The sequence below is a fragment of the Gymnoscopelus microlampas genome, assembly GCF_963454915.1.
Source record: "Gymnoscopelus microlampas genome assembly, chromosome: 12".
In the NCBI taxonomy this organism is placed as follows: Eukaryota; Metazoa; Chordata; class Actinopteri; order Myctophiformes; family Myctophidae; genus Gymnoscopelus; species Gymnoscopelus microlampas.
In genome coordinates, this window is record NC_139949.1 from 31017843 (window position 1) to 31045339 (window position 27497).

Below are 27497 nucleotides of genomic sequence, written 5' to 3' on the forward strand. Positions count from 1 at the left end.
CCACTTAGGATAGACAGAAACGGACTGCTGTATGGAAGTAGCGAATATTAATAGCATTGTTTTAAACTAGCAGTTGTAGATTAACAACTTAACAACACACATAAACAATCTATCCATAGTATTGTGGGTAGAGCAGGGACATCTCCGGGGGGCTCAAGCCAGCTGCCCTGCCTTGGCAGGAGAGCTGATAGGCATGGAAGAGAAGTAGAAACAATTATTGCTCAGCTATGGCAGCTTGTTTGTAAACAACCTATTCATTATCTTTAGGCAATAAATAAGTCATGCAGTTGTTCAATTTTGATTAATGTCACATCTACAAATGTTAGCTTAAAACTTTGTTATCAATATCCACTACTTCACCTCGGTAGCAGACACACACGTTAACACACGTGACAGGCTGCTCATAACCCCAGACACGCCTAATGTTATGTGAAAGTTCACAATGAACATTCATTTGGATGGTGTGAATTCAGCCACCGTTAATATTCAATGTCACACATAAGGGTGACTTGAAAAGCAAAGAGCATTTACATGACATCTGCATGCACTTCATGAAAACTTGATGCAAACTGAGTCTGAGCATACGGTCTTACAAGATGACAAAAACATTCTTCACATCCTGCAGTTCCAACTTCCAAGCCCTAAATAAAAAAACCTCAAACATAATTTATGCCATGGTGAGTTTCCATGGCAATTGCCCAGCAAGCCTATCTCACTCTTTGCTAAAGACATAACTAAAATAAATACATAGAAAATATAGTACACAACTCTACACAATCCTGGTGTTTGCAATCACATCTGATAATAACACATCTTCTGTAATAGTAATGAAAAGAAAACACTAGATGGAACTACAAGAGATGTATTAGATGCTGACCCTGCAGCCAAGATGTGTGATTTATCATACCCACTGCTTATTATGTGTCAGTGAACAGTGACACAGTGGCGAAGGAGCCTACACTCAAGCAGATATTGCCTTTGATATGGGTCCCTCTCATGATGGTAACTGGACATTAATATAGGCCAACGTACGTATTCATCTGTTTTAACCTAGTTTGAGGCATATTGTTTTCAGGGGTAAGGAAACATTGAAACCTGTATGAAACTGCATGTCTCACTGAAGGCCATACTTAATCATGCACGGCCTGCTAAGAGAATAAAGCTGCTAACGTTATTAATGTCGTGTGCAATACTAGGAGTACAATGCCGCCTATTTATTCATTTAAAAACGTCACATCAAGACAATAAACGGATTCATAATCATTTATACTTTATAGAAATGACCGTGCTGGGGTCAAGGAGGTTGATCACCGAGGCATCAACACGTTTTGGGTTAATGTCAGGACATTTCCCTCCCATTACAATTACCTAACGTTAGCGAAATGCTAACACATTTAAGGTCCCCTCTGGTAGGAAGAGAGGTAACGGGGCTAATAAACTGCTTGTTTACAGACTCCTACACACATTGCACTGGCTTTCAGCTAAGCTGAAGCCCGTTAGAGCTAAAACTACAGACAGTGGTGCTTGGTAGTGTTTAGAGAATCTCACTGAAGAGACCGTGCTGGCTAGCTGAGCTTTGTTGGCTGCGTGTTTACAAATGCATTAGCTTCATAGCTAACGCCAATACACTTGCATGCCTTGTGTTGAAGCTAAAGCTGTCTAGACGCGGAGGCTTGAGTGTTAGCACACACAACATTGTATTGTGTGGGTGTATCACATTTGTATGTACCTACATTTGCATTTTTCACGCCTAACGTCAGCTACAGATTCATTTTAACGGTTATTTTCCTTGGAACAACTTCGCAGCACGGCTAACAACGTAGCAGGCCGGGCTGGCTTTAGCCTAGCGAGCTAACGGCGAGTCCGACGTGTGTTTGTAATGATGCCACGGGCACGAAGGCTATAATGGGCAATATTTTTTCACAAACTGGTTCGTCGCCGAATCAACCACACACTCCATTACAGTACAGTGCTACTCACAAGTCGTGTTTTCCTGATTTTTCCCAGTTTTTGATCCAATCACCAGGGAGGATAAGTGTCGCCATCTTCCCCACTCACACACACACAGCCCGGATGTCTCTAGTTCGTCATGGCACTCAAAGGGTCAAATCAGTGGAACTGTGTGTGTGGGACCTTCTGAAGAGGCTTTGTTACTTTGTTTCTAGTGATGTGATGCGCTGATGATGAAGGCTCCAGCACAGTTCACTGGGGATTGTCTTACTTTTTAATTAATACTTTATTCCACGGACACTGATATGAAAACATGGTTGGTTTATGTTGAAACGTCATGTTAGAATAGTCTCTCTCTCTCTCTCTCTCTCTCTCTCTCTCTCTCTCTCTCTCTCTCTCTCTCTCTCTCTCTCTCTCTCTCTCTCTCTCTCTCTCTCTCTCTCTCTCTCTCTCACACACACGCTCAGAAACACACAACACTATCTATCTATATATGTGTGTGTGTATAGATATTTATATATATATATCATGGTATCTAAATCATCTATCATCATATACATCATTGTAATAATCCAACATTAATTACATTTAATGAATTATTTTATTTTGGCACCCAGGTCAAATAACATATTTGGGTCAGGCTTTTAATAATTAATATGGGTATGGGCTTTCAGGTGACGCAGGGTCAAAGTTCCTGTAATCCTCCAAGGTGCCTCCGGCTTGGCCGGGCGTCCATAGGAAAACAATTGGCCATGTTTGCAGCAGGGAAGCCAGGCAAGAAGGGGCATTTCTACACCAGCATCTCCTATGGGCTGGGTCGATCTTGAACTGTAACGCTGCATTCACAATGCTACAAAATGGCCAGGTGTGGCCAACTACATCGCTGCAGAGTCACCGTTGAAGTGTTGCTAAAACCACACTGCATAGAATGCAAGAATTGTGGGGAAAGATTTGTTTGTAGCCTGTTGCATTGTCGTCGCTAGTGTGAACGCAGCATGAGGAGTAGGGTGTGCCGCCACATGCGTGACACCGCTATGTCCCCCTGGACTAGTCCTTAAGTTACTGGCAGGTGAACCAGTAGGGGTGAGCAGTGTGTGTGGGGAATTTGGGAATTGACATAAAGACTACAGGGGGGGAAATAATTGGCAACACTAAATTTAAAAAGAGAGAAAGAAAAATGTATGTATGCTGTGGCCTATATATGTTTAACTAAAATAAAGCAATATGGAAAAGGTAAACATTGAATTAGGTACATGACTAAACACTGTAATTGAAATGCCATTCAAATTTACTTAAAACAGTATGCATAGACTGGTAGACGTCCTTAAAACCATAACACCGTTGCAGGGGTTTATTCTGTTCAAAAAGTTACATCTCCAGACATAAATACAAACAATAAATGATGCAGAGGACACTTTGTAAATAAAAACACAAATGTGTACACAAATATTTAAATATATGTGTATACATACAGAAGTATACACAAGATCAGCAGTTCAATGCGTAACAGAAAACATCCAAAGTGACATAATGCAGGAAAAGTGAGTGTACAGTCCATTAGGATTTTTTGGAAGAACTGCTTAGGATTAATAGTTAATATATATGTGATGAAAACATGAACCAGAACTTGAAGAAATATTTCTTATATTTAATATTTGATATTTTTCCATAGATTTGCTGCAGGAATCTGCCAACCAGTCCAATTCACAAATGGAAAGAAATATTAGCACAACAATCATTTAAAGTCATACTGTGTAAATTATTCAATTAAACAAAAGTTATTTTTGTTATAATCTTTCACTGGTATAGTTTTCACAATAACCATTCCACATGAATGCATTTAACAACTTCTCTAACCACTATTAAACATTATCATTGTTTGTGAGTGTCCCTGACACACCAAAATTATGTAGGCACTGGAAATGTATTTTACAGTTAATAAATACGTTTTCTGACTATGTGTTGTAGCTTTACAAAATGTCCACTCAGACCCTGCACATTACTTTTTCAGCGTTCTTTCTGACAAACACTGTAATGACAAAGGAGCTACAAGGGGTGTCCCTAAAACAGACAACTAAAAGGAATTACACAGTATGACTTTAAGAAGGCAAACAAAACAACATTACAGTACATATCGAAAGTGTATATTTAACTGCAAATTAGAGGGTTAAATTCATAATGACCTCCCATGACCTCCCATACTGACATTTTAGCTAAATTAGACTTCAAACAAAAACTGCAAATATAAAATGCACCAGTAACAAACTTACATGTTTAGCTGTGTAATATAGTTGTAATTACACAAACATGTGATACTACCAGCTTCCTAATATCATGTAACTTAGAATCATTGTAGAACACTTTCATACCTACAATAAAGATATCAAGTAATCATCAGTGATGTCACATGGCAGAACTGCTTAATGGGGCCCTTGAACCACAAAACTGCACCATAAGGCTTAAGCAAAATCAAAAGCCTTTCGCAAATAAAACATTTCACCTGAAGTTCAACTTGTTGTTGATCTTTACTGAAATGCTTAAGCAATTCCCCAGAGGGGAGCCCTTCCAGTGCTTCCATTTTAGAGAGGAACGGCACTACTAACCACACATCTGAACTAACAAACTAGAACAGTCAACAAGAAAAGGAAAAACAAACTGCTCTGTCAACGGTTTTCAAACCTTTGTGCCCGAGGCACACCAAAGAGCAGGTAAAAATCTCAAGGCACACCTGTATTCATATCTGTGCAAAATAGCCTCTGTAACACGTATCATCACTCTTATCTCTCCGTAAATGTTAGATTTTTGTTTTTCAAAGTGACACTTTTGGAAAAGTAAAGGTATAAATCCTTAATGTCAGGGCCCCATTAAACTACATACAACACACTCTTCCTACTGTTTGTGACATCACTGTCCTATACTTGGTATAATCATTTCTAGTCTCAATATAGCATTTCTTGCTCTAGCCCCTACGGAACCTCTCCCTCCGCTGTATAGCTCCGAGATGAGGTCCCTCGTTAGTCTCATGCCGTCTGTTTTCGAAATGGTCGCACATTTTCCACTTTACATGTTTTTTACCCCTTTCTGCACATCGTATCCAAAAAGCAAAGCATTTCCGCCACTCTCTCAGATGTTTTAAGTTTTAACGGACCATAAAAGCTATCCAACGGGTTGAAGAAGGTATTTAATTTGCCTCGGTTTTCATCCGGTTACATGGTTTTAAGACATTGCGCAAGAGTTGCGCCCATAGAGATAACATTACTGATTCCCCTACTGGTCAAATGTTGAATTGCATCTTCTAATGCAAAATATTATGGAAGCGGATGAAAACCGAGGCAAATTAAATACTTTCTTCAACCCGTTGGATAGCTTTTATGGTCCGTTAAAACTTAAAACATCTGAGAGAGTGGCGGAAATGCTTTGCTTTTTGGATACGATGTGCAGAAAGGGGTAAAAAACATGTAAAGTGGAAAATGTGCGACCATTTCGAAAACAGACGGCATGAGACTAACGAGGAACCTCATCTCGGAGCTATACAGCGGAGGGAGAGGTTCCGTCGGAGCTATTCTTGCTCCATTAAAATGGAGAATTTAATTTATATAGTGTACAGGGAACAAAAACAGAAATAGAGGAGAGATAATAGATGTGTTGAAGGCCATAGGTTGGATTTAAATGTACTGTATGACATTGCAACTGCTCCAGCTTATTCAAAATCAAATTTAAGTGCAGCCGTCAACAGGTTAAATTCCATTTGGACATTACTGATACAGTCATTAGCTCTACAGAGATGAAAATAAAATATAAATTGCACGCCATATCTATAGTAACATTAGAACTTCCAATACAAAGTTACATTTTTGCATCTACTTGAATTAACATGATTACAAACGATTAATTTACATCTGATTGTCATTACAAAATATCTATAAATCAAAATCTATCTGTAAGGTATAAAAGCACAACTGATATATCTCTAAAAATACCACGATAGAGAATTCTGAGGACACCGCACATCGCATTTGCGGTAAGGCATTTCAACACTATAGGATGCCATTTCACATTTTAGTTTACTGTGTGTACATATATATGGCATAATACAATATATGGCTACATGCCATATTCTAGTTTATCAGTATATCAGCCATATTTACATAAGCTTCTTATTGAAGGACAAATCCATACCTTGACAATTAAAATTGTAGTCATATTTTTCTTCATCAAGCTCTTGTCACATACTGTACTATAGTGTAGAGAAGAAGTTTCTATATTGGCACTTCAGTCGACCAAAAAACAGCTTGTAAGCATCCACCTATACAATCCAATAGGTTCAAGCTGGCTACAAGTTAACAAGTTGTTTTTAGGGTAGCTGAATAAAGGTGGAAACATCTTATACATTAATGCCACTACAGCCATATGAAGAAAAATATCAGAAAATGCAACCAAGGCAACCTTTAAAGTTAAAAGTCAAACAAGACGTTGAAGAGGCAATCATTGGTGTCTCGCAAATCCTTAAGTCCCATGAGCAACTTACATTTCTTTATGAAGAACGGCCATCTTATTAGAGAGGGATCTTCAATAAAATAATGTTCCTTATATCCCCATTTTACTTTAGAACATTGGAACATTCAGAACCTGGAGGGGGAAAAAAATATTTAGTGTCTATGTATGTATGTGTATAATTATTTTTTAAATTGGAAAAACAAATTATTTCATATATTTAATCAAGTCACCATAATATTCTTACAATGTGGGCATAACGTAACTCAACATCTTTGGGTAATTATTTTCGCACGGGAGAAAAATATTTGAAAAGAGAAGAATACAGCATAGCACACTGTATAAAGCATAAAACAATACAGTGATAAAGAATTTAAGAAAAACTAGGTCAATAGTTGATATTTCTGTTAAACTGTATATAACAAGATAAAAAAGGTCAGCTATAACTCAAAGTACACTGAAAGATATGGAAAATATGTATGTGTGCACGCTACTGCAAAAAGATCTTATTCTCCTGAATTAAACCAGTTATTTTTTAGGTATGAATTGGCCGGTACTGCATAGATGGTGATAATATTTTTTATTGATTTTATTTTATCCTACGATTTTGTAACCCATTTTTCACCCAGTGCCAATTGCCTAAGCTTGTAATACTGGGTGCTCCTCTCCCTCTGCCAGCCTGGGGAGAGCCCTGAACTGAACTCATGCTTCTGTCAATGCATGAGGAGTGAGCAAGTTTCTTATCACCTGACAGGGGGGAGTTTCCCCGGTAGGACGTAGCGTGTGGAAGGAACATGTTATTCCAACCAGTTCCTTTCCCCTCCATCAGGCGCCAGCTTTGTAAGTGTGCTGCGTTTGTGTACCGGAAGTTGAGAGCTGGTTAAGTCCCGGGAAAGACGCACTGTGATTGGCCAGTAGTCACTTTGAGTGGCAGTTGGGGCAAATGCAGTGAGTGGGGCAAACGCAGTCCCCACCAATATTATTTACGATTCTGTCCCTATCGGTATATAACTCGGACGGCGCTTAGTCGACTAGCAGACCATCAGCCGGTCGTTGCGGGCACTCGCGCCTGGAGGCGCCTCCGTCATGGCGCCTCCGTCATGGTCCAAAACTATACTTTATCGGCGAAAAAAAGTTGTCCGCGGATGAAAACGTTTATCCCAAGCAGGAGTCGAACCCAGACTCCCAGTGGTAGTGGGTTGTGAGTCTAATGATTAGCGAGGTGCGCCACTGAGGGCGGTGCTGAGATTGGGTATTTTGGTTGTATTAGAATGTGACGTCCTAACTCTTCTATTGTAGAAGAAAGAAGTCCCCGCCTGCGCCCCCGCCCAAAAAGACATGCACTTACATATGTCGCCCATCAGGCACCCCGGCTGACCAGGGGGAGGCAGTGTAGACGCCAGGATTACTGCATGTTTTTTGTGAGGGTACCTACCCTAGGGGACACGGGGACCTTCTAGCTGTGAGGCGACAGTGCTACCGACTGTGCCACCGTGCCCCGGTGATAATCCCTAACAAATTTCTTAACAAATAAATCACAACTATTGCATATACTTACATATATACAGTGTATCATTTTACATTACCGTATCTCACATTTACATTATGTAACCCTAACCGCAACAAACAAAAAAGTATGCCTACCGAATCATCCATTATGGAGGATGGATCAAAGTAGTCTGGCTTCAATTCAGATCTTTCTCTGCGGTTCTTTGACGGTGGCTGAAAAAGAACAGCTGTAGTCAGTGCATTTTGCATCACTGTAAGGTAATGTTTGAACATAACCTCCAAAAAGCTAGTACAGTTTAAGCTGATCACCATACACAAGCATTCAATCAATGTGAACATTCTTCTGGTAGGCCTCTAGTTTGAGGGTGGTAAACAAGAATGTTTATCGGCAGCTCAATTGATGGGTTTACAAGTTTGACACTGGCGCCAAGTACAAAAAAAGGTGGCTGAAAAAAGGACAACCCACCACAAGAACTGGCTTTTATTGCATTTTATATTCGGTCTGTGTGGCCCATCCAGTCTAATGTACATGGTTCTCCAAATAAAGGGGACGGTAATATTTGTTTGTAGGTTATATTTGGCTGCCAATGGTCAAGCTTGCACATTGTCAGCAGAATATTGTTGACACTTTCACATCAACACTACAACCACACGATGGTTTGGGCTCACAAAACATGGGAGTCTTGGAACTCACAGGATATTTCATTAGTGCCTTGGTGGAACTCAGAGAAAATACAGCTGGGGAGTTACCGGCCAAGTGCATAATTTTAACCGCCATCAAACTAAAGGCCATCGAGGTAAAAATAATAATAATAATAATAATATTTTTTTAAAAACGCATACCGATTAACTTTACAATGCTTAAGTATTACCACTGAAATGTGTTGTTGTGAGATGTTGTGAGGTTGTTCTACGTAAAAATGTCTCAGGTAAAAAAAGGAATTACCAAGTCTATGTCCATAGTGTTAAAATCCATGCCCTCGTTGAGGTCTTCCAAACGGTCCTCTGACGACATCATAACATCCTCCACTATTGGTTCTTCATCGTCCTCCATGAGCCCGGAGCCTCTGCGACTAAGGTACGTACAGTAGTGCACATGGAAAGTTATTATAGAGAATAAGAATGTGCACTAATGCAGTGGTTCTCAACCTGTGGGTCGGGACCCCCAGGGGATTTTCTTTTTTTTTTGGGGGGGGGGGGGGGTACCCCGGATGACAGTGAAGTGACAATTTAAGGACTTTTAAGACCATTCTAATACCTCAAAAAGAAATAAAGAAAGAAAAGAAATAAGACCATTACTGCATCAAAAGCAACCAACAAACTATACTATAAAAACTGGTCCAAATTGTCAAATAATATAAAAAAGAGATAACATTTTTTGAAAGTAGCCGATCTACAAGCTCACAACGCCTCGCGTGAGCTTGGTCACCAGTTCAAATATGATTGTTTGGAGGGTCGCAGCCTGAAAAGGCTGAGAACCACTGCACTAATGCCAACCCCTCCACTGAGACACAATGACTGTTATTGTGGACAACAGAGAGATCTTACACAGCATGCTGCATGTGGTTCCTCATCTTGGCATACTGCATATTGGCCCGTTCCTGCTGTTGGTGTGCTTCCGCTTGCTGCCTTTGGGCCAGCATCCAAGTAACCTGGGTACTAGTAGGGGAGAGAACGTCCGACACTTTAAAAGCAATCACACGGCAGAGAGCGGGTAGTTCAGTTTTGTGATAAATTAAACCATTGAGATGAAGCCGATTCTACATGTCTCCTAAATCTCAACAGTATTCTGAAAAACGTATGTTTCTATATCAGTGGTGCTCAATCATTTTCATGTCAAGGACCCCCAAAACTATATGCATTTGGCCACGGACCCACATCAAAATATTTTGTTCCAGGGACCCCCAGAAGCCAAAATTTGAGTTTAAAATATTCGCTTTGAAAATATATATATTCAAAGATTTGCACACATTTTCACGATTTTTCAAAAATAGCAGATCTACAAGCTCATAGTGCGGCACTCGGTGCCGCGCTATGAGCTTGTATATCTGCTATTTTTGAATAGCCCAAAGTGTAAAATAATGCCTTTTAGCTCAAATCTAAAAATGAGACAGTTCCACGTCTCAATGGGTTAAGGATATGTAGAAATGATGTACTATATTACTTGTAATCCATCGCAGTCTGGTGGTGATGGTGTTGCTGTTGTTGGGAAGGTATGGCCTGGTGGGAGTGCTGCTCTGATGACATGGTGTACGCTCCTGTGTAGCTGTTATCTGTCTTCATCTTCTTGGGATCCCTCAGTACAGTGGAGGTGAGGTGGGGAGACAACAACATGACCGGTGTCTGCACGCTCTGCTCGCGGCTCATCCAAACTGCATCAGTACTGCAAGAGCTGTTTTCCTCTCCTGAGAAAGGAAGGCATGTATGCAGAAGATGTAGATTGCAACTGACAATTTTACACAATTTCAGTACATAACTAAAACAAATAAAAAAATACAATGGAAAGTGCAGATAAACATGGATACCGGTACATGACACATGCACATGTATCATGTATCCATGTTTATCTGCATGTTGTCCTCTTTTCGAATCAAAGAAATAATAATCATCACTTCCATTATTTGCTTTATTAGTTTTGTAATTGTTTTGTGCTCTTTGTGATAAAATGTAGAGACAATAAGCTGTTAGTTGAATATAAATGAAGCAAGAGTCAGCAAGAGTCAAACAAGTCAATTATTTGACTATGCATACCCAGGATAAACTTATTGAGGTTTTCTGTAAAAACAATAATTAACCAAAGCCATTTCTTTGCAGTTGTCCAATAAATGCTTGCAGCATCAGGCCCTCACCTTCAGGACATTTCCTCTTGCCTGTGCTAGCTGGCTTGGACTTCTTACTTCTAACTGTGGACCCTCGGCTGCTATATCCACTGATGACGGACATGGTGTCGTCATCTCCTCCAACATGTAGGGAGTTTCTGTAGGAGATGAGGGGTAGCCAGCAGTCCTCTCGCTGTAGAGCCATCTGAAAGGTCATGAATCGTTCCAGGTACAGGTGACTGTGGAAGCCAGAAAGATAAAAGGTTGTGATGCAGTAGGGTTGCAACAATCGATCATTTTCTTAGCGATTATTCTATCAATTATCTTCTTAAGTGCATTTTCTTTGATAATTTGTTTTGTTCTTTTATGTACGAATCAACGCAACAAATTCTAATAGATTTGTATTTTTTTAATTTTTAATTCAAATCAATTATTGATTAAAAAAAAAGTTATCTACAACATTAATCATCAGTTACATCCTACCAATGCATAGCCACACACATATCTTCTGCTCCATACTTACACTGTTTTCTTGTCCTGTCGCAGGAGTTTGTTAGAGAACTCACTCAGGACGTCCAAAAAGGCTAGATTGAGAGGTGGACCCCCCTCTCCCTGTGGACTAGGCTCCTTGAACGCAAACTCAACTCCATCCCTAAAATAAATACATAAAAAGACAGAATGAATGAGCAGCATGAACGTACGGTTGGTAACATTGTCCCAAATAGTTTGGACAACTTCACTGATGTCAAAACCAATAGACAGCGTCTTTTGGCTCACAATTACCACTTACTTATGTAACATGGCAATAGCCTCCCTGGTCTTCAATTGATCCAGTCCAAACGTTAATGAAAAACGTCGGGCAAGTTCTTTTATGCCGCAGAAGGCTGATGAAGAGCGGTCAATATTGCAGCCAAGGTCAGACAACATCTCATTGAATAGCTACAAAGGAAAACACTGAACTGTTAACAATATTAATATGAATACATTTGAAGAAATAAGTCTTCAAAATCAAAATTCTTGAAAAAGGGGCATCAGGAAACTTTGGAGCAGACGCTTGATTTTGAAAATAAAATGAACTAATATTATTACATTCATCAATCATGCTACCACATTTAGCTCTGTTTTTGTGGGCTCCATTATTATTTAAGTAGATTCAATCATGTTAAAGTGTAATATATTGGATGGGAGGGTCCAAAAAGGTTCCAAAATCCCAGGTTTCCAAATCTGGGATTCGGTACCCCCTTAGGGGACAAACAGACATTGTCTGTTTGGAGGTAGTAAAAATGTATAAACACGTTGCACAAAATCATAAGTTGCTTTCATCCACTTTCAACCTGGCATCCCTATATTGGGCATGTCATATTGTCGAAAACAGTAAAAAAATATATATAGACAGTCGATCTACAAGCTCACAACACGTCGCTTTACCACGCGCAGTGAGCTTGTACATCGTCTATTTTGCTATTTGTCGAATGAGAAGTACATAGTGTGTGCATGCTCTCGTGTGTGCATGCGTGCGTGTGCGCACATGTGGAGGGGGGTCTCAGCTTTTGTCCGATGTAAGAAGGGAGGAGGCCCAAGGAGAAAAGTTGGAAACCACTAGTTTAGCGTTTACAATTTCTCAGCTCTTAAACATCTATGTTCACTTCACTCTTTTTTTATAGATCATAATACATTTTTCTTTTCTTTTTTGCAGTTTTTGGAATACAAATTTGAGGAAACTCTCAGCCATTGTAAACAAAGAAATGGAACTGCACAAGTCAAACCACTAATGCCTGTCAAGTTGGTTCCTCACTATACTGTAGTTCCAATTTATAGAACTCCCCCATTGGTCGAGAGATACCGGGAGCAAGATTTCAGAGGGCCCAAATACAGAGCAAAGGAATAACAGAGGCTGTATTTGAATTACAAGCTGAAAAGCTGGGAACCCCTAGCCCACAACGACCTGCCTGGATATTAAAAGTACAGGAAGGTGCAGTCCTCTTATGTTAAAGAGGCAGAAATCTGCCAAGAATGGAATTGTAGCTACACCTCAGGGCTCTATATCCTCTCTGTCCTGTCCAATTTGCCACAGAGTATTCCAGGCTCAGATTGGTCTGTTCAGTCATCTGCACACTTAGCGAAACTCAACAAATTAAGACGTGCCATGGTCATTATCAACTTTGATGGATGAACAAGATATGCTCAGTAGTGCTTCTTAAGTGCCTGCTTTTGTAAATGTACTACCGTAACTGAGGGTACATTAGAAATAGTTTCTTAAGAGACAGTATTTGTTCGAGTTGCCAAGGATCATACCTTTTGCAAGCTGACAACGAGTGTCTTCGCACACTGTATTCTGTCAATCTGTCTTGTTTTACTCATTGTTTCCTTGATGATGTCTCCGTAATCATTGTAGTACTGAGGACAGTCAGTGGATAAAGGGTGTTAGCTGTGAACAACAGTGAAAGACAGAATTTGTTGTAGAACCGATGATAATGAAATATTAAACATACCTTCATGTACTGCTTAAATATATCTGCTCCTGTATTTATTTCCACAACATTGTAAATGATCAGTTTGCAATAGGCTGCTAATAGGTTCCTCCGTTTGTGTAGTGCTTCTATTTTACAGGCTTCATCATCTTGCTGGCCATCTAGAAGACACAAAAGAGGACAAATACAGGAAAACAGTCCTAACAATCCATCTCTTATGCTTGCAAGTTTGCAAACTTTACACTGCTAGACCGGTGACACAACCGGCTTACTTGGGTGTGTCCAAATATTTTCCCTCAACATCACCCCCAGCAACCAGAATAAAATTACCTGGATTTATCATTGCAGCTGAAAAAAATAAAATGCTCACATGTAGAGAGAAACAATTATCAGCGTTGTTGTCTTTTTCAAACAATGAAACACTGTGAACAGACTCTGACCTGTGCTGTTGTTGTCATCATCCTGGTCGATGAACACTTGTTCTAGGATGAAGTTGAGCAACTCAGCCTGTAAGCAAGAGTCAGGGGTGAAGGCAAGTGGCTCCAGATGCTCCCGGCCTGCCGACATGATCTGGTGACTGAAGATCATCAGCACGTCACACAGGATGGTGAAGGCCTACAGGAATAGAGCTCGACACTTTAGCTCTTGAGAGACCACCTACCGTGATTATACTTTCATCTGTATCTGTTACTGTAACTGGACCAAAGCCAGGAAGAGAAGAAGAGTCTGGTCCCACCTGTTCTTTTACAGTGGTGTTCACATTTGTTAGGTAGCGCTGGCACACTAAGCAGAAAACCCTTGTCTGCTTTCTCAAGGTCACCATATCCAACTAAGGAAACAAAAGGAAAGCTCCATTGTGCTACTATTTCATTTCAACATGTGAACATGGTTTGTAAAATGTACTGTATGTAAAATGTAAATCTGTAATGGTTTACAACGTCACACGTGTAACTAGGATCCCAAATATTGGAGCTATAGGGACCACCGATATACAATAACATTTGTTGGTATTGTCACCCTTCTTTCCTTGTTGCTGAACAGGACAGGGAGTTAGTTCCATAATATCGATAACATACTTTGCCTAACATCTAGTTTGGTCAATAAGATTGTATTTGACATATGTATATGCCATATTTATTTGCCAGTTGCACAGAGCAGCTGTGATTCCAGTATGTGAAACTCAACATTTAAATAAGTGATACGTACCGTACTAATCTTTTAAGACGTAGTAAAGCCAGTTTACTTGCTAACTCTCTTGTATTTTTTTATAGCCCAAAGTGACAGGAGTAAAAGCTCAAAATAAACTGCATGTTGCTTTCCAAATATCCATGCATTACTGTACAGACAGATGGTGGTACAACCTAACTGAACATATTCATGTTGTGAATATACAGTATGTTATAGTAATATATAGTAAATGTACCTTTGAGGAGCTGCATTCTGAGAGATTTGCGAGATGCCACAGGATGATATAGTGTGTGCACTGCATTGCATGAATGACAATCTGTAGGGGAAAGCAAAAATAACAGGGTGATGATACAGACCGTTGTTAATGACTGATTGAGTTAGGTTAAAGACAATAGACAAATGACTCTAATTACCTGCTCAGGCATATCTCCATTTTCCAGACCGTTGTTGAGTAGCTTGTAGTTGGAAGTGAAGAGGTCCCATTTAGAGAGATCATGTGCACTTGTAGAAGGAAAATAAATACAAGTGTTCGGATTGATGAAATGAAATTATATCATTCTGGGTTCAGATGAAAACAAGTCTAAAAGACGACATAGCCATCCATAGAACCAAAAAAAAATGATTCACATCTTTACAACAGTAAGTGCTGACTGAAAAACAAGAAGCTACTTTGAAATCAAACAACCTAGACTTTCAACATTCAATCACTAGTATATATTTTTAAAATCTTAATATGTTAATTGTTTTACTTGTGAAAAGCACTTATCCTCTTCAGCGTGGACAGAACCTGGTACGCATCATCTTCATCTAGTTCTTCCCCCTGCCAGAGTAGAATGCTTTCTTGTGAAACACCCACAACTCTATAGAGTACACTATAGCAGGAGTCTTCAACAGGGGGCTGTGACCCCTAGGGGGTCCTCAGAGTTACTCCAGGGGGTCCGCTAAAGCTTTGTGATAGGATTTTTTTTTACATAAACCACTTGAACCCTAGCATCTTTATTCTGAGGAACATTAGCCGAAATTAGCTACAAGCTCACAACGCCTCACGCTGCAGGGCGTTGTGCGCTTGTAGATCTGCTATTTTCGGCAAAGAGGATTGGTGTAGGAGGGAAAAGGAAAATCAAGTATTGAAGGTTTACGAGGTTAAATGTCTGAAATTAACAAAAAACATTAATTTACACAGCACTGATGATAGTCAATGAAGCTATCTAAATCTATTAAAAAGTTTAATCTGCAACACAATTGTATGCAATGTACATTAGTAGGGGTCCCTGCTTCATCTCTCTCTCAGCTCGGGGGTCCTTGGGCTGAAAAATGTTGAAGACCCCTTCTCTATAGAGTACTGCACATTTAAAACATTACATTTAATTAAATTTAATTACCTTTAATCTAAACAATACAAACAAAATAAAGTCGTGAATTCCTGCCATTTACCTCATGCAGAAAGTCCTCCAGCAGTTTGTTGAACTTGTCCACCAGCTCATCCAGGAGCTGGGAGCGGGCAATGTCCACGCGATTGTAGATAGTGAACTCCTCGTTGCATAGGTAGTGGTAGGTGGTAGAGCAGGCCTCAAGCACATCTGTGTCAGTGTGCTTATCCAGCACCTCCCAGATTTGCCGCAGCAAAGCATCCAAATGCTTAATGGGAAGAGAAAACTGTTTTATCACAGTATGCAACAACATAGTATTCAGCAACATCGTTATCATCGCTGACAGCTTGAGTTTTAGCAGTTAGAAGGAATGTACATTTCACAAACCTTTTCTAACCGACCAGTAGTGTAGATGTCAAGATCAAAGTACTTTGGAATTTGTAGTAAATTGGTCACCTTTTCAACATCAACACAGTACTGTGAAGAGAAAAAAAGAAGACGGTAACGGTCAGTACACAGTATTGTGTACCATTATTTGAAGAGTACATAACGTTGCTAACCACCTTTGTCAACAACAGAGGCAATGCCACTGCAAACATCTCTGTGATTCTCGTTCTGTCATCCAGCTGCGCTTTCTTCTCCTTGGCGGTAAGGACCTTTGACATGCAGGAGACCACAGTTAATTTGTCAACATCTAGTATGATAATGTGTGAATGCTCATGAAGTGGTTGTAGTTTGCAGAGCCAGGCAACGCACCCTCTTGCCTGTGCCTCTACCCACTGGAGGGTGGCATTCACACGCATGCCGGACAGCAGCGAGCATGATCTCTATTAGTGCCGTCTCCTGGGGGTCGGTCAGGGCTGGAAAAGACACAGAAATACAGTATACTATGGAATGATCAAATGAGGATGAGCCTTTGCCTGTATGTCAACAAAACACACTTGTGCATTAATGATTGCGTAAAACAAATCAAGTGTCTCTTCATGGTCTTAAATTAGTCCTAAATGCACAGAAAACTCAATATTTCCTATTTTCAAGGGCTCACTCACAGGCAACACTTTAACCAGTTGAACCCTAGCATCCCTATTTGGGGCTAATATTTGGTGAAAATAGCAGATCTACAAGCTCACAGCACGACAGGTGAAACTTTTCAAGCTACATTCCTGTCTATAATGGACTGTGGTGACATAATGTATACATGCTGCCTCGTCTCGGTTGAGGAAGCTATAGGCTGTTTACCATGCGTCACGTTGTTACTAATGCCAAGGGGATTACTCACCACTGTGTTATATCAGATGGTAGGGTGGACCTATCTGTATTCAAGTAAGAAGTTACACATGTATAACTTTAAATAAGGCCATCCTAGAGACACTTCCCAATATCTTTGTAGCTTACTCTGCTTTCCCTCCAATAGCTACCAAACTTAGTGAACTAGGTGCCTTTAAAGTATGGTTTACAAGACCTTACCTATTTAGATACCCTGGATTCACCTGGTGAATTTACATATCTGATACAGAAGTCATTGCAGGAGGAGTGTTTCCTTTATTTACCCAAGGTAGTAGCTGAGCACAAGTGCTCATTTTCAGCAAAGCCCTGCACATACTGTCCACCGCTGCTCCAGATTACTGTATGTTCCTATGGTTTAGGTATGGGACTTCTTGGTTAAAGGTGTTCTAGTTGGGAAACTTCTACCGCTCTGGCAAGAGGGAATCCCCCGCTTGGCCAGGCAGATACTTGTCAACCAGTGACACCAGTGTCTAAACTTCTCAATGGAAGAGTAGGGAGACCGCCTCCAAACACTGCAGATGTGATAGTTATATTATATTAAGATACCATACAGATTGTGAAATAAATAATGTTTTATTCATTTTTGGATTGTTCAAGTTCCAGATTGAAGCTTTAAATAGAGGAAAAATAAAAAGGTTGTGAAACATTGATTGTATGAGTAGGGGAAACTCACCCTCCTCCCCTGGCATGGGCTCATCCAGCAGAAGGCTGATCATGCTCTCCCAGTCTTTGAGGAGGTCTGCTGCACAATCCCACAGACTATCTACCAGGTAGGCCCCATGTTCATGGAGCTACAACACACAAGAGTACGTATATCCCATCAATATTGTAACACTTCCAGCGCTACAGCTGCCACAGAGACACCAGTGACAAGGTTTGCTTCCAGTACAGAGAAACATGGACACAAATTACCTCACTCTCCAAGAAGAAGAAGACTGTGGTCTTGAGGAGGCTGCCGTTGAGGCTTTGCCTGCCCCTCCTGGGCAGTCCTTCTTCCTCTCCCCCTCGGTGGCTGTACAGCCTTTTAGCCAGCACAACACAAAAAGGTCAAGCAATGTCCTCAATTCCGTACTGCATTATAAACATGGACTTGAGTCATCTGGAAGATGTGTAGGACTGATGATATCCAATTTCATTCTCAAACGAAATCTTACTTTTTGTAGAGAAACTCTCCTGCGGCTACAGCTAAGGGTCGATGGGCTGAGTACACCAGATGATACACACTCTCACAGTCCTCTGCTGTAAGGATCTCATCACTGCTCCTGTTACATCAAAATGACCCAATTCCTTTGTGAGCAAGAGCAGTTCAACAAAACATATAACTGACAAGCTGAACATTTCCTCTCTTAGTTCTGCACTTGACTTGACTGATGATATACGTATATTTTCATTTGGATCACAATGAAAAAAGTGAAGGTATATCGATGCTGTTAAACTCATTACCTTTGTAGGTGAGGATACTTACTGTAAGACAAGAGTCAGAAGTTTAATGGCTTGTACTGCAACATCATATTCCTTGTCCAAAGTCAACGACACAACACGGTCCTGTCAATGACAGTACGGTTAGCCTGTACAGTAAGTCATCACAAACCTACAGTAAGTCATATATTTACTAGCCATGGTAACCTCCCGCTGGGAAATCCAGGACACTGTTCCAGGACTGTGCAGGGATATACAGTTTCAATACTTGTTGTGGTTACTTGCATGCAATGGTGACATATCAGGAAAATAATATGCATACAGCATTACAATTTAAAAGCAAATAAATTAGTATAGCTAGCTAAACAGATTTATTTTTATGGTCAGGGATAAAATTGGAGTCATCAGCATTTGAAGCATCAGGACGGACTGTTTTACCTTCCTTAAATAGCTGCATTTACAGAACTTGTGATTTTACAGGACCAGCAACAGTTTGGATGTTCTCGTACGCAGTTAAGTCCTCTGGGTCCTTAATTACCGGAAGGTCTTACGTCTTATGTCTTACCTTAAAGGAGTACTTCACCCAAAAAGATATTTATTTTCTATCAATTACAAACCCCATGATGAGACTCGCCGGTCATGCTCGGGGGAGCTGTTAGGGGTTAAGTGTCTTACTCAGGGACATTTTGAAAAGTACTATACTGGGCAGATTGAGGGCGAACCGGTGACCTAATGATTACCAGGCGGCCTCTCTACTAAGCCACGACCGCGCCAACACTCACAGGGTTAAATTAACACTGAGGATTTTACTGTGCATGTTGCTTGTCTTCCATGGAAACTGGTCTTCCATGGAAATTGGTCTTTAACTTTAAAAAATATGTACCAGGGCATGTGAGAGCCCTGCAGCTGGTATTTTAGTGAGTAGTTGGCTCACCTTAAATCGACTAGTGAAGAGTTCCAGTCGAGTGTTGAGCTCCCTGCTGTAGTACAAGCCCTGCAGGGCTGTCAGGCACTTCAGTCGCACCTCACCTTGCTTACAATCATAGTAGCCATATAAATCATTAGTAATATTAAAATGTTCAAATCAACCCCATCTAGTCATCACAACTGCCCCCCCCCCCCCCCCCTTTACACACAATGACAATGTTCATAATTAGCCATGTCTACGTAAGTTGCAAAACAGTATCATTAACGTATTGCCAAGCAAATAAATGTTAGGTATCAATACTAAACTATACACTCAATATACTCAAAGATGCTTTACAAACAAAACTAAACAATCATGTTAGGAAAGCAACCATTACAGAACCACTATCAGGGGAAAGGAAATCCTTTTTGCTAGCCTTTAAAAAAAAAAGATTCATCCAGATGCTGTAGACTAGAGTGTATCTGACTCACCTTGTCATGCATTGTCCACCCAACATATTTCAGGTAACTGTCATTGAGAAAGGCGTCACTGTACAATTTCATCCACACTCCAATCTCCTCGATGCAAATCGCTCGGATTTCGGCAATGGCATCACTGATGAATATAGAAGGATTGACTGAGAATAAGAAAAGACATGCAGCCCCATAATATCCAAAAGGGGCTTTAATCCAGTGCTTCTCAAACTTTTTCATGCCAGGGACCCCCAAATTGATATATATTTGGCCGCGGACCCCCATCTGAAAATATGTTGTGCCCGGGACTCCCAGAAGCAAAGATTTGTGTTCAAATGTTCGCTTTAAAAGAAATATATTCAAAGATTTGCACGAATCTTCAAGATTTTTCAAAAATAACAGATCTACAAGCTCATAGCGCGGCACTCGGTGCCGTGCTATGAGCTTGTATATCTGCTATTTTTGAATAGTATAAAAAATGAAGGTAAAAATGATTGTGATGCTATATTCACACATTTTGCTGGGGACCCCTGGGACCCACTCAAGGACCCCTGGGGGTCCCCGGACCCCACTTTGAGAACCAATGCTTTAATCCACTCCTATCTGTTAACTCAGGATGGCACAGCATATGAACACAGAACATTTGGAGCAGCTCCCTACTCAAAGCTTGGCAGGTGTCCGATTAGAATCATATGTAGTCAAACATATATGATGCAAGTTACACAAGAGGGCAACCAGAAAAATAAACATTCAGCAGTGGTCTTGGTTCGATGTGATACAATACAGTGGCATGAGAGGGGGCACTCATCTTTAACAGTGACATTTGACAATCAGTATGGAATTTTAGTGCTCATAGATACATACCGATATCTATGCACAAACACTCCTTTGAAGATTGCATTCATCATGTTCTCAATTTCGTCTTGGTTTTCTTGAAGCTGAAACAAAATAAGGGGAAGAGCTTCATTTAGTTATCTTGTCACAGTATAGGTGAAATGTGGGCAATCAAGTTGATACATTCTGTACCTACCAGCCTTGTAATTTGTGAATAAGGGAAATTATTAGCCTTACATACTGTACTATAGTGATCCTAAATCTTGCCAACTCCATAAATTTGTTTTCCATGAGACAATGAGTGAAGTTAAATTTGTGGCTTTGCCAGGCTAGTAAATTAGCACAATAAGATTATTTCTAGCTCCCTTTAGACTGTTAGACCTGTTCAAGGCAGTAATGTTTCACCATCATTTCACCTAGCTCAGCATAGAACGTATGGAGATGGAATGGGAGGGGCATTTGCATGGCAGCTTTTCTTTACACCACCTTGTTTGCAGGATCTCTATAAGGCTTCCCTGTTTGTAGAATAGAACAATGTGGTGCAATCAAAATCCTTATGTAAAGTAATTTATTCTAAAACCTGTTTATCATCAAGTTCATAATGTTAAAAAATGATAATATATCATATTTCCAGAGGGCCAGTGCAACATCACTGGATAAAATTAAATTAAATAGAGAAATAAAAACAATACAAAACAATACAATACAATAAAACTGACATGGGAGGCAAGAATATAATAGAACATAATGGACATAATAAAGTGTGTTTTCAGAAGTTATTTAAAAGAAGACACTGATTTTGCAAGCTGTAGACCCTCAGGTGGGGCATTCCAAAGCCTCGGTGCCCGGACTGAAAAAGCCTGATCGCCCCTGCGCAGAGGCTCATAAGGGATCAGCATATATGAAATATAACTGGGAGCCTGTCCTTGCAGGATTTTAAAAGTCTAAATTCTGAAACTAATCGGTAACGAGTGGAGAGCAGCTAAATGGGTGTGATATGGTCGCATTTCTTAGAGTTAGCAGTCTGACAGCTGAATTGTGTACCAGTTGGAGTCTGGACGTAAAGAGATAAAAGCGTTAATTACTTAGAGATTCAGCTCACCTCTTTACGTTTCTGCAACAGTAACTCCAGCCTATCGTTGGCCCTCTTTCCAATGTCCTTGTTCCTCTCTGCCTCATATTGTCTTTGTGTGTTGTCCATGTTAATGCTCAGGTTGAGAGCAACATTCACCAAGGCCGTCATTAACTTCATGGCTTTAAAAACAGAAAAAAGGCAGCGTATCTCTGTTATGCAGTTGAAAAAGATGAGCAATCAAAAAGATAAACAGTATACAAAAATATCCACTGTTCTAATCAATCCACAGTAACAGAAATACATAACAAAGCAGTGTGCTTCCAAAAAAAACTTTAAAAGTAGACCAAAACTGACCTGCAAGTGTGCTTGTGTGTCTAAAAGCCCGTACTTGTGAGTCAGACAGGCCAGTGAGCAGTGAGATGACCGTGTCCATCATGTACTCATCATAGATGATGCTGTACTGACACTGCCGGACCAGGACCCCAATGAAATCACTGAAGCTTAACCTGAATTTCTTCCACTGTGGCCCAGCTAGGGTTAATGGATAGTCACCGCTGTCCTATTCCAAAATTGAGGAAGGATATATATGATTTAGATGACAATGAAAATTTTCAAGTAACATGTATTCAAATTGGATCATTTTCCTAATTTCCTCAAACTCAGCCACCATTAAGACTTTTTCATGTTTGATTTGTGCTCATACATTTCAGTCCTATTTTTATTTATAGAATCATCTCAACACCGCAGACAGCACCTCATCAAATTCCTCTGTCATTTTCCTGATGATCTCGGAGTTCTGCATATGTCTGAACATCTCTGAACTCACAGCACCTGTGACAGGAATAACATATTTTCAAAAAGGTTTACTATCGTAATTTTGCTTGGATAACATTTTTTAACTGTGCCCCATGGAAGTCAATTCAGATAATTACCTTTACATCCAGAGCACTGAATGAAGAAGTTGATTAAGTCCAAGAGAGCAATGTCTTTCTCTTGTTTGTATGCCTCTATCCAGTCGTCAACAACAGACTGGAAAACAAAGCAATAGCGGTTGACTAAATAACCCTTCAATTATGATATTCTAAATTCAAGTTTGAAACCATCTCACAGCTCTCAGTCAAATCTAATTTTGCATTAGAGATGTTGCAACACCCATGCTGTTTTATCGTTAAAAAAAAGTAATACGACACCAACAAGCGTGCACGTACCTGTGTGGCACTCTTTCCCATTTTAACCACCTCAAACAGGGTCATATTCTCCACCCCATTATGCTGATGATGCCCATTCACCCAACCAAGGCCAGGAACCTTTCCCCCTGCTCCACCTTTGGCCTTGTCTCCAAGGGTCTTCTTTCCCTTCTTAGCAGTCTATTAGGGAAAAGTTACATCATTTGTATTAATTTATTCTGAAATTAATTTAATTACAGAATAACTGTGAACATGATGGTGAATATACCATCCCATTTGTGAACAATAAATAACTACCCCAAATAATGGCAAATTTGAGGTGGATTTAAGAAATTTAAGGGATTTAAGAAAAGCAATTGATGATACCACGATGTCCAATTGTTTCTTAAGATATCATGCATGAAAAGCAACACATACGAAGGCTTTCCCCGTCTTTGCATTCCTTCCATCAGGATCTTCAAGGTCTGCGTCTGAAGATAACTGTGTATCAGCATCTCTGTACGTACAGTAGCACAAAAATAAGACAAGCACTAATTAGAATAATTTGAAGTGAAATTTTCAAATACATTTCTAGCATTTGCAAGTTAACACTTGATGACAGACTATTGCTTACGGATAAGGTGGATTATCTGTTTGCAAGTCCTGCGCTGCTATCATTTCTTTGACATTTTCTGGATCAGCTTCAGTAAGTGATTTGGTTGCTCTGGACCCCAAAAAAGTGTTTTCCGTTCACTTAAATCTGGAATGAGAGACAAATCAAAATGATGACTGTTAATTGATTGTGTCCATCAATGACATCACATGTAATCAAAAAAGATGACATCTTACATACATAAATCTCAGTTCTACCTCACCTAACACTACTAGGAACACTTGGAACACTTTGATTGTTATAGGCAGTCAAGCATGCGCAAGTATACACATATGTTTCTCTACCAGCAGCAGTGGTTTGTGGAATCAAAGATTGACTGTCCATGTAGGGCACTAATATTATTAGTTGGTAGGTAGGCCCAGCCTACCTGATGTGAGTGAAGGCCGGAGAAAAGGAAAAAAAAACTATTTGAAAGCACCAGAAACCGAAACTAGGGCTGCAACTATCGATACTTTTTAAAGTTATTATTCTATTGCTTTTTTGATTCGATGAATAATCAAGACGCATGTTTTTTTATATTATTTTATTATTATTGATGTTGCTTGCTTAATGATATTTATTTTTAACAAAGGGCCAATGAAGATGGAGAGTATTTTAGCATTCTCATACATATGCTTTGGTGGACTGCAGTTTGTAGAGTCTGCACAAAACCACAACCCTTGAGCTCGGGTCAGGTCCACAACACATGCTGTCCCGCACTTCTATCGTGGTGTAAAGTAACTAAGTACATTTACTCAAGTATGGACAGTTTTGAGGTATTTTTACTTTACTGGAGTATTTCCAATTTGCAGTACTTTTACTTCTACTCCACTACGTCTCAGAGGCAAATATTGTACTTTTACTCCACTACAATTATTTGAAAACTTGAGTTTAAGGGCGCGCTCTCACCAAAAGTTGGCTGGCCGCTGTTAAACGCAGGTTGTGCGCGGTCACAGTTTTTTGCAGCCAGCGGATTCTAGAAAAACGCTGTGACGCACCTGTCACTCACATTCAAGACCGTCCCCGTAGCCCGCACCGCCACTAGACACTAGCCACTAGACAAAAAAAATGTCTTTGCACTTTCACACTTGGGGTTCGTTCGTACATCTACATACACATTCAGATTTAAAATATAAAGTACTTACCCCATGGCCACGGATGTTACAATCATGTACGGACCCTCATAAGTATCCGTATCTTCCGTATTGTTCAATAAAAAGCATTTTAATCCAATCAGTGGTCATTTTCTCCGTATGCTTTCAACTGCGCGACCTTAGCGGTTAAGAGGTGTATTGCACTGTTGGTACATTATAAAATGGCCACCAATCGGATTAAAATGCTTTTTATTGAACAATATGGAAGATACGGGTACTTATGAGGGCCCGTACATGATTGTAAAATCCGTGGCCATGGGGTAAGCACTTTATATTTTAAATCTGAATGTGTATGTAGATGTACGAACCCCAAGTGCACAAATCATAAAGTACTGGGTGAGATGCAACAGCTACAACCAGTTGGTCCACTGAGAGCATGTTGCTTCCTGAGTCTTGGGACGGTCCGCCTTCGACTCACCCGATTGGACAGAGGGGGAAAATCAGCTCCTGCCTCCAGCAGTTTTATGCTTCTTCGTGTAGAGCGGATAAACGCAAGGTCTGCGCGATAAGCGGAAAAATCTGCTCTTGCGTGAATCCACGCATTTGCATTGACAAAGCATTGGCAGATTCTGCCCCAGAGGTAAAATAAAAGTGCGGTGGGAGCGCGCCCTTAGTAGTTACTTTGTAGATTTTGATTATTAGCACAAAAGATACAGTAACCACTTCAGCCCCATGTACATTTCGGCCATTTGAAAATAGACGATCTACAAGTTCACAATACGTTGCAATGCCATGCATTGTGAGCTTGTAGATCTGCTATTTTCAAAAGATCTTTTTGAAAACTTGTGAAATATGGGACATTCTGCATAATGAGTACTTTTACTTTTGGTAAGTACATTTTGATGTTTAGTAAATTTTGAATTCTGTACATTTACTTGTAACAGAGTATTTCTACATTGCAGTATTGATACTTTTACTTAAGTAAAAAAAAAAAAAGAGTACCTTTTCCACCACTGCAAACTATCACCAATGTTGAGATTAATGGTAACGTTAACGCCTTAATTGTTACAGCAAGTTAACTTTAGGCTACTAATAATAACACTACGACCACTGTTTTCTCTTCAGATGATGTAGCACCATTCAACACTACCATTTAATATGGTTATGCCATTTAGTATCAAGTAGTTTATGTCACTAATTGGCAGTGATGGAAAAAGTACTCACAGACATTTCTTACTTAAGTAGAAGTATCAATACTGCAATGTAGAAATACTCTGTTACATGTAAAAAGTCTGGAATTCAAAATGTACTTGAGTAAACGTACAAAAGTATTGGCATCAAAATGTAGTTAAAGTACCAAAAGTATAAAGTACTCATTATGCAGAATGTCCCATTTCACAAGTTTTCAAATGTATAAAAATCGTTTAAAAATAGCAGATCAACAAGCTCACAATGCCACATTGCAAAGCATTGTATAGGGCTGAAATGGTTAATGTATGTTTTGTATTCATAAATAATAATAAAGTAACTAGTAGCTAAAGTTTTCCCAATAATTGTAGTAGAGTAAAAGTGCAATATTTGCCTCTGAGGTGTAGTGGAGTAGAAGTAAAAGTACTGAAAACTGGATATACTCCAGTAACGTAAGAATACCTCGAAATTGTAATTAAGTAGAGAGTACTAACTTGAGTACATGTACTTAGTTACTTTCCACCACTGCTTATTGGTACTTGACTAGCGAGGTGTAAAACGAGCTGTCAAGATCACAGAGCTGCCTTACTTAGCATTAGTAACAGCTTGTTAATAACAAAGTGACGCATGGACAGACATAGACATAGTGTTGACGGAGGGTAGCCTCGAATTAACATGAAGAAGATAATAACGTCACTGACTAATGTTAAGTTACCACACCACCGTGTCGTCGCTTGACAAAAATGACGTGTTTACAACTCAGATAAAGTGAGCGTCGACACTTTTCCAGTTGAAAACAACGTCATTTTTTGACGGGCGGATCGATACGCTCGTCAAAAATGACGTTGTTTTCAGCTGTACCGAGCTTCGTTGCACGAGCCCTCCGCTCGAGCGGAAAGGCTCGTGCAACGCAGCACAGAACAGTCTTTAGCCCTGACAGCGACATCAATGACAACCCCGCCGCCATTTTAGCCACAACTTACCTCGTATATGACAACAAATGCGGGACTGAAACCATTCATGAATAATAAAGACGTTGTGTTGGCTTTGCAAGGGCCGGGCAACGCGCTCCTTAATTTTTAATATAAAAATACATTCAGCAGACCCACATTTTTGTCTGCACCTAGTTGTGTTTCCAAGCTAACGTTGTGAAGCATATGATTGCTAACATACTATAGCATGGCTCAATTTTTTTGGTTTCGTTGCAATGTATGCTGCACACATGCGCCACCTATTGGTAGCATTTTAGCAGTGCCGCGGGTTTGGCCCACCTCTGGTTCATGCATGGCTTGCTGCTATCTCCGCCAGGCCTAAGAAAATGATCTTTTTGAAATCACATTGACCATGATAGGGCAGTTAGTTCTCAAAGCTTTGTCATGTCAAGGACCCCCAAATTGATATATATTTGGCTGCGGACCCGCTGCGAGCTTGTAGATCTGCTATTTTTGAATAGCCAATGTATAATTAAATAAAGTGGTTAAGAAGATTGTGCTGTGTTCACTACTTTTGCTGGGGACCCCCCCAAAGACCCCTGGGGTCCACCGTCCCCGGACCCCACTTTGAGAACCAATGCCATAGGGGAAGAGTAGACTAGTTCATAT

The 27497-nt window shown here is 40.0% G+C and overlaps 2 protein-coding genes across 5 annotated transcripts in view; both read right to left on the reverse strand.

Annotated features, from left to right (window-relative positions):
- thoc2 (THO complex 2) overlaps positions 1-2086 on the reverse strand; it is a 31994-nt gene extending 29908 nt beyond the window's left edge. For all 3 annotated transcript variants that reach the window (XR_014601908.1, XR_014601909.1, XM_084073658.1), the window contains exon 1: positions 1981-2086. Coding sequence is in view for 1 of the 3 variants with exons in the window: in XM_084073658.1 (XP_083929784.1) it covers positions 1981-2045 (65 nt within the window). In the remaining 2 variants the exon portion in view is untranslated. The remainder of the gene's footprint in view (positions 1-1980) is intronic.
- A 3505-nt stretch (positions 2087-5591) lies between these two features.
- LOC311056605 (cohesin subunit SA-2-like) lies at positions 5592-27092 on the reverse strand. 2 transcript variants are annotated; one of them, XM_084073348.1, is made up of 34 exons: positions 26880-27092; positions 23597-23722; positions 23401-23479; positions 23005-23163; positions 22729-22825; positions 22551-22627; positions 22151-22355; positions 21824-21975; positions 20752-20825; positions 19906-20029; positions 19442-19540; positions 18554-18633; positions 18243-18350; positions 18001-18109; positions 17762-17879; positions 16558-16661; positions 16365-16457; positions 16189-16278; positions 15866-16069; positions 15181-15251; positions 14845-14932; positions 14667-14747; positions 13980-14072; positions 13684-13858; positions 13265-13404; positions 13068-13169; positions 11563-11711; positions 11296-11424; positions 10803-11011; positions 10118-10358; positions 9502-9612; positions 8900-9026; positions 8089-8166; positions 5592-6579 (listed from the first exon to the last, which is right to left on the reverse strand). In XM_084073348.1, exons 2-34 carry the CDS (start codon positions 23638-23640, stop codon positions 6556-6558), a joined length of 3834 nt encoding a protein of 1277 aa, XP_083929474.1. In that variant the 5' UTR covers positions 23641-23722; positions 26880-27092; the 3' UTR covers positions 5592-6555. The 2 variants fall into 2 exon arrangements, with proteins under 2 accessions (XP_083929474.1, XP_083929473.1); XM_084073347.1 differs by lacking the exon at positions 5592-6579 and having other exon boundaries at positions 7929-8166.
- Between the last annotated feature and the right edge of the window lie 405 nt (positions 27093-27497).

Excerpts from the sequence above, each read along its gene's own strand:
- LOC311056605 (XM_084073347.1), bottom strand. The coding sequence starts at position 23,640 with ATGATAGCAGCGCAGGACTTGCAAACAGATAATCCACCTTATCC. Across the intron at positions 22,628-22,728 it reads TCAGTGCTCTGGATGTAAAG|GTGCTGTGAGTTCAGAGATG; the intron begins GTAATTATCTGA and ends TTCCTGTCACAG. Across the intron at positions 11,712-13,067 it reads TCGTTGTCAGCTTGCAAAAG|CTATTCAATGAGATGTTGTC; the intron begins GTATGATCCTTG and ends TTTCCTTTGTAG.